The 8,058-nt window shown below is 39.0% G+C and overlaps 1 protein-coding gene across 1 annotated transcript; it reads left to right on the top strand.

Annotated features, from left to right (window-relative positions):
* The first annotated feature begins 6,755 nt into the window (after positions 1-6,755).
* LOC121860008 (uroporphyrinogen-III synthase-like) lies at positions 6,756-7,724 on the top strand. The gene has a single exon (XM_042357021.1). The coding sequence runs from the start codon at positions 6,804-6,806 to the stop codon at positions 7,560-7,562; it is 759 nt and encodes a 252-aa protein (XP_042212955.1). The 5' UTR covers positions 6,756-6,803; the 3' UTR covers positions 7,563-7,724.
* The last annotated feature ends 334 nt before the right edge of the window (positions 7,725-8,058 follow it).

Here is an 8,058-nt window from a genome sequence, read left to right as displayed (position 1 = left end):
GGTACACTGTCGAAAGCCTTGGCAAAATCTAGGTAAATAATGTCAATACAGTATTACCACCCTGTTCCAGAATTTGGGTCCAAATATCCAGTACCTTGAGTAACTGTGTTAAGAAGGAGTGTCCCGGCATAAAATTGTGTTGGCAATCCTTTACAAGGTTGTTTCATAGTAGATGTTCCATCATGGCATCTCTTATGATGCTCAAGTACTTTACACACTATGCTGGTCTGGCTCACCGGTCTATAGTTATTCGTGGAGAGACGATTTAAAGGAAGGGAGCGTAGTCTTTGCTCGGATGGGTGGGGGTAAGTTATTCCACAGCTTCACACCGTGATATTTTATGGAGGTCTGGAACTGAGAGGAGCGCATGGGTGGTGGTCTTAGTAGCTCTGGGTGCCTTAAGTTGTATCTCTGATTATTCCGGGACTGGAAATAATTATTGTCAAGCAAGTGATTGATAGATTTGTAAAAAAAAGTGGGCACAGCAGTAAGTGTTAATATCTTCGAATTTTAACATTTTCAATTTAGCAAATTTTTCGTTTGTGTGATCTGTTTTTTTTCAAGTAGGTCATTGTCTGTACAACTCTCTTTTGTGCAGTAACCAGGGATTGTGTTTTGAAGAGCCAGAGGCCCTCATAGTGTGTGACAGTGTATCAGGTGTTGGCAAACAAGATCATGATAGATTTCTTTCATTGCTGTGAGAGTGAGTGACTGTCGAGTGTGATACATGATACCGCGCTGTTTATTGATTTTACTGTGAATGGCTTGTATGTGGTTTCTCCAGTTAAGTTGCTCATCAACAATCACTCCGAGGAATTTAGTATTTTGTTCGCGTTTGAGGATTGTATTACCAAGGTACAGGGGGTCTAAGTCTGGGGGTAAGTTTTTCCTTCTGTGAAAGATGTTACTTGGTGCAAAAAATTCAGCCACTCGTCAATTAGAATAAAAAAATTATGTCACCACAGCCACACCCCAATTAGAAGGACAGCTCAAGGTGATTCTGAGTCAGACTCAGTCACTATGGAGGCAACAATCATCCATAAACTCCTCAACTGAAGGAGCTTGATAGCTACTTGGCATGCCCGGGGGATGGAATGGAGCTACTGTGGTCTCTCCCAACATTATGTGACTTATCTCTCAAGCTTAACACCCCACTACCTGCAGCTGCTGCTTGTGAGTGTCAGTTTAGTCGTGCTGGGCTTATTATTTATTATTTAATTAATTTATTTCACCCAAAGGAGCAACAACCCTAGTCACAAGACCATGCAGTCAGACATTAATACAGTGGTACTGTACTCATGTCTCGCAGGACACGCTATGACTTGTGGTATGGTGACAATATTGATGTGACTTAAGGACAATGGGAGTTAGCACCCACCAATGTGTGGATAGCTTACAAGAATTAAATCTAAATTATCATGAATAAGTAGGAGGTTACATATAGTGGTTAATGACTACCCCTGTGGTAGGAGGTTCCTGACAGTGGGACAGTCAAGGCAAGAGTGTTGAAGGGTTCTAGTATTGGGACAGTTACAGAGTTTACAGGAAGAGAAGTACGGGTCATCCCCCGTCTCAGATACATGCCAAGTAGGTCTGTACCCTCACCTAATGCAAGGAGAGACAACATTATGTCTGCGGACCATAAGTCCACGTCCACAATGTGTGGATAAGGAAGAAAGTGATCATAGTGTTGATGGATATATTTCTCTTTCAGTGGCTCATGCTGGGTATATATTTAGGCCTAAAAGATCCTGATTGGACAACCATAATTTTGAGGATCAGTTATTGATTAATATTAATAGAAAGATTTGCAATTAAACATGTGTAATGCTGTGTCTCTTATTTTTATCTTTAGTTAACAAATTTTTTATAATTTACTGTGGATATATTTTAATATTTGAGACAAATGATAAATTTTTTGTTACTTTTTACTTTAAGTACTTGAGTACTTGAAGAATGAGATACTTTTTTACTTCTACTTGAGTAACATTTTGCCAATGTAACAATACTTTTACTTAAGTAACAAAGTCCAGTACTTTTCACTACTCTGCCCAAAGGCCACCTCGGCATGAATTTGTTTAAGGTGTAGAAGTTGTCGCCAACACAACAACCAAACCCTAAGTTAATAAGTTGTATGGCCCAATGTCAAGGAATAGTCTGAGAAGACCGGACAACTCGCCAACTGCACTGACTAACCATTACCCCGGAACACGATCCGAAAATCAATTAACATCTAGGTTCCCAATTACTGCTGGGTAGACAGAGCCAAATGGCATAAACTTGCCCATAGATACATCCTGCCTGAGAATCAAACCTGGGACCACTCACTTGCAAGCATGCTGACCATTACACCAGGTCACAGACTGCAAGGTGTTGCTGACTTTAAGAGCACATTACCTGCACATACAAAACACTTACCGGTAAATGTCAGCAACATCTTGCAGTCAGCCATCTACTCCACTGCACCTCTTGTGTACCCACCTTCCACACTCGCTGTACATTATTGAGTTGCTGCCAACACCTATCTTATCGACAGCACTTAGCATTTTCCACTATGGATCCCTCACCCACACCACTAATCAATACTGTACAGTATCTCCTCGACTCACGACGGGGTTCCGTCCCGACGACCAGGCCGTAAGTCGAATTGGTCATAAGTCGAAAAAGCGAAAATAATACATAGAAATTCTAAAATGAAATACAGTACAGTAAAAGTAGTCAGTAATGAAGAATGAATAAAGTGTTACTGTGCACTTACCTTTAATGTAGTCAGCTAAATGCACACGGTCTCAATAATTTTTTAATTAAGCATGGAGACTACATTAATTGGATGAAGCAGAGGAGGAGACAGGGCTGGGTGGGTCATCAAGGTCGCTTTCTTCAGACAGGTTAACATACTTGCTGGTTGAAGGTATTGGATCATCTTTAGGGAGTGAAGAGGCAGCACTGGTGGGGCATGAGGAGCCAGCAGTGGGGGACTTCTTAAAATATAAGTCCAATTTAGACTGTACAGTTTGCCTTTTCTTTTCATTGTAAATCTCCCTGTAGCAAGCAAGTGCATCTTGGATCAGTCTGTCAACTTTTGCAAAACGCTCAACATTTTTATTCATTTCTTCATATATTTGCATCCCCTTATTAATAGTAGCAAATGCCTCTGCCATTTGTTTTACTGAAAACTTTTTTGGGGGTGCAGGTTTTTCTTCTACATTTTGTCTCTCTTCTTCCTGTGCAAATTTCTGTGCATCTAATTCAATAAGATCTTCGTTACTTAGCTTTTCTGCTACACTTTCCACCAACTGCTCAACATCTTCATTATTAATTTCTAACTCCAGATGTTTACCCAACTCCACTATCTTGTAACTAATCTCAGAAATTTTTTCATCTTCATTAAATCCTTTGAAACTTCACACATCTTTTCAGGACCTTCTTCCATATTCCTTTCATGCACTGACCTGTAACCTCATCCCATGCTGCAGCTATGTTCTTTATACATTGCAAAATGTTGTACTCCTTCCAAAACTCTCCGAGCGTTTTCTCACCTTCAGTAGCAGCAACAGCCTGAGCGAAGGTTGTACGTAAATAATATGCTTTAAAAGCAGCAATAGCACCTTGATCCATGGGTTGGTTGATAGAGGTAGTGTTAGGTGGAATGTAGACTACCTTAACAACAGGGTGCAGGTCGTCCAGGTGTGGTGGGTGTCCCAGAGCATTATCTAAAATTAATAAAATCTTGAACACAACCACCTTGTTGCAGACAATACTCCTTGGCTCGTGGAATGAAACAACTTGGAAACCAATCCTCAAACAGTACAATGGTCATCCAGGCTTTCTTATTACTGCTATAAAACACTGGCAGTGTGTGCTTGCTGACATTTTTAAAAGCCCTTGGGTTCTCTGAATGGTATATCATGAAGGGATTTACCTTGAAACCAGCTACATTCCCCGCCAACAGAAGTGTAATTCGGTCCTTGAATCCCGGTATGGTTTTCGCCTCTTTGTGGATGTATGTCCGTTCTGGCATAAGCCAGTTTCATCCACATTAAATATTTGCTCAGGCAAATAATTTCCCTCCACGATGACACGTGAAGGTTTGGTCGCACTCATCTCCTGCCTGCTCCTTCAGGCTTTCGAAAAGGCTTCTTGCCTTAGCCTGTATGGTTAGAAGGCTTAAGGGTACAGGCTTTTGTATCTGATCTTCCATCCACATCACAAGTAATTTTTCCATCTCGTGAATGGACCTTGTCTTTTCTTCGTTATTATAGTTCCCTTTATAGGTGCTTATCCTTTCACTACCTCATGAATTCGTTCCTTCTCCTTCAAAATTGTTGATATCGTCGAGTGAGAGAAGCCAAGACCGCATGAAATGGTTGCTACCGTTTTCCATTTTCATATTGCATAATTATTTTCATTTTCATCTCAAAAGTAATTGACTGTCTCTTTTTCTTCTCAGCACCACCAGAACTCTCACTTTTACACTTGCCAGCCATTTTAAAGGAAATTACAAACAAAAATTTTGTCAGTACACAACGCGATCACTAACAGCAATGACGGCCAAACTCCAACTGGCGGGCTACAGCGTGGATGCTGTACACCACAAGGCGGCGCAGCCCAAGCTATCGTACGGCGTCACATTATGACCAAACGTCGGGACTCGAAAATACGTAATGTGAAAAATATTTTATACAACCATGGCGGTCATATGTCCGGGTTGTCGTAAGTCGAGGAGAGACTACTTTTTTTTTGCCAAGTTCACTTTCGGACTGTCTGCCTCCTAGACTCCTAACTTTCTCATTGTCCGCTTTACTACTTCACGTGGTATATACCCTGTCAAATGTCTTCTCTAAGTATAGAAATACTATACAATAGTAGACAGTGCAATTTTTTCTTTCACTAGATGTTGCTCTTGTAGTTGCTTGGCTATATATTGCCACTCTTTCTACAAATTTCCTAATCTGAGCAAGCAGCTTCAAGCCCCTGTAGTTACAATGCTCAAGTGCATCACCTTTACCCTTGTAAGTGTTCACAATCACACTCTTCCTCTAGTTGTCTGGAACAGTACATTTCCTCATGATTACATTTGTCAGTTCAGTCACCATTGACACATCTACATCCCCTGATGCTGTCAACATTTCTGTAACTGCTGATCCCAGAGCTTCCAGCCGCCTTTCCTTTCTTCACCCATCCTCTTTCAATTCTAGGCTGCCCATACCATTCGTACTCCTCATTCAGTGATCAATCATAATGCAGTGGTTCCCGATTAACGAACGGTCCAATTAATGAAATTTGGGTTAACGAATTGGCTCCCATAAGGATTTTTAATTCCATTAACGAACAAAACTTCGATTAACGAAATCCTTACGAGAATCACGCCTTGTTGGGCGCATCAGCCCAACAAAGTGGAGTAAATGTCAAGAAAGTTGTGTTCTTGAATATTTTTCCATTTTTTATATTGAAGTTATTGGTCATTCTGAAATTTAGTTAACATATTGATAATATATACAGTACAGGGAACAGTTTTTGTGTGCCCATCAGCTGATGGACTCACCCAACAACGCTTCTCAGTTTAACTTTATATACAGTGGAGTGAACATCGATTTTGTTGGTCTCTTGAATATTTTTGCATTTTTACATTAAAATTATTGGTCATTCTAAAATTTAGTTCACATATTGATAATATACAGTGCAGAAATTATTATGAAAAATGAAGAAGGCATTAGAACCAATGCACTCTGTAAAAAATATGGCATGTCATCATCGACTGCCTCTACAATCTGCTGTTTGATATGTAAATAAAGCTGCCGGGAATACGACATACACATCTCAAAATAAGTTAAAATACAGTATTCTATTGTTTTTTATTTATTATTATACAGTATACTGTACAGTATAGTACTGTACTGTATTTAGTTTACAGTGAGTTCTGCTATAACGTGTGTTTTGACAACGCGAATTGGCTCTAACGCGATTTATGAATAGAGGAACGATATTTGTATAACGCGAACGCTTGTTTGCTGTAACGCGATTTTTGCTTACTATTTCTCCAATTTTGTGGTATTAACTGTGAATATGGTAAAGAAGAATATCTCCAAGAAGCGTTCTGGTGATCGCATTCCTGGTGATGATCGTAAAAGAAAGGCTATAACACTTGAAGAGAAGCTTGATGTTATCAACCTCAAAATCACCCTTCTCCCCCATCAAGTTATATTCATATTTTTTCAAGGTAAAGTGTTACATTTACTGTATGATTTCATTATTAGATATGAATGTAACATTTATTTAGACTGTGCTATCCTTTGTGTTAGGCTAACTACTAAATTTTTTTTTATTTCGAGTAGTAATCTGCACCTAACCCTATTTTCTCCATAAGCCCTGTTATTTCTATTACGCAAATTTCTATAACACAATGTTTTACAAGAACACAACAATCGCATTATAGCAGAACTGATTGTACTGTATATTTAATGTTTTGTTAATTCTATTACCGGTATACAGTACTTTGTATGTACTTTTTCTGTGAGTTGGAACCAATTACCCAATATCCCATTGAAATAATAGATTCAGTTAACGAAATTTTCGGTTAACGAACGGCGCTGTGGAACCAATAGTGTTCGTTAACCGAGGGACCACTGTATTTTCTCCGGGTATCCTATATTTCCCTGTTATCAACAACCACAGTCATTTCTCACTCATGGCTCACCAACAACACTCTTGTTTCTACTCAATAAAGTCTTAACATTTTATTCCATGTCTTAATAAATTTACCTTTATATTTTTTTTCCTTTCAGACTGAGAGAATTAGCAGTATGAGTACTGTGTGGCTGTTCAAGTCATGTGAAGAGAGTAACAGTCAATACATCAGCATTCTTACTGCATCTGGGTTCTCACCAGTACATGTTCCTGTCCTCAGTTTCCAGTTTTGTAATCAAGTACCTTTGAAGAATGCACTACAAATTCCCCAAAACCACAGTGGAATTATCTTTACAAGTCAGAGGGCAGTAGAGGCAGTTGCTGAGATTTATTCAACGTTGAGTGTCAGCTGTCATCATACATGGAGTGAGAAGAAGATTTTTGTTATAGGAGAAGCTACTGGCAGTGCTGTTCAGAAACTATTGAAGCTAAGCTATACAGGACAAGAGTCAGGAAATGCACAACAACTTGCACCAATCATAATAAAGGAGACTGAAGCCTTTGACAAACCTCTCTTGTATCCGTGTGGCAATTTAGGAAGAGATGAGTTACCCAAGTTACTTGTGAAACATGATCGAGATTTTAGGGCTCTCACAGTGTATGAAACTTCACAGCACCCACAGCTCAAGTCAGTCATACAAAAGTTGATTTCTACTGGCCAGTTACCTACATATATGGTGTTTTTCAGCCCATCTGGTGTAAATTTTACCTTATCTATCCTTAAGTCCCTGAGTGTAGATATAACAGGTGTCAAGATGGTTGCTATAGGACCAACAACTAATACTGCTTTAGTTCAGCAAAATATCCCAGTGTCAGGAATATGTCCTTCGCCAACCCCTGAAGGTCTTCTGCATGTGTTGAAAAGTCCACTTTAAGTGTAGGAAAGTAAACATCATTTACTATACCAGAAGTTGTTAATATATTGGCAAGGCTCAAAATATAAAGTTTATTCACTGTCTGTTGCACATTACTGTACAATATTTTAAAATTTTCATCATTACTGTACAAGAAATATATTACAGCAAGCCTTTTAATACTCCAGTAGTATGGTTCTTTTTTTTGTGTTGTGTATACAAATGACATATTTTTATAAATAACTACATAAAAATGTTAGTTGTATTATCAGACCATTACTAATAAGTTACAGCTTAGTAGTACTGTACAGTTCAGTATAGTACAGTACAGTATGCGATTGTTCAATAATACCAAAAGCTAATTTACGCGCACCTATTTTTTAAATAACGCGCTCAAGACAGTTTAAATTTGCTGTGTGTATTCTCCTGGTTGCCTGGCAGTGGAGTAGCGTGTGATGCCTGGCGAGGTGCTTGTAAGTTATTACTATAAAGTCTCAGTCATATCAACATTAATGAT

Source organism: Homarus americanus, unplaced genomic scaffold, assembly GCF_018991925.1.
Source record: "Homarus americanus isolate GMGI-L3 unplaced genomic scaffold, GMGI_Hamer_2.0 scaffold824, whole genome shotgun sequence".
NCBI classification, from domain to species: Eukaryota; Metazoa; Arthropoda; class Malacostraca; order Decapoda; family Nephropidae; genus Homarus; species Homarus americanus.
This window is presented reverse-complemented; position numbering and strand designations above follow the sequence as displayed.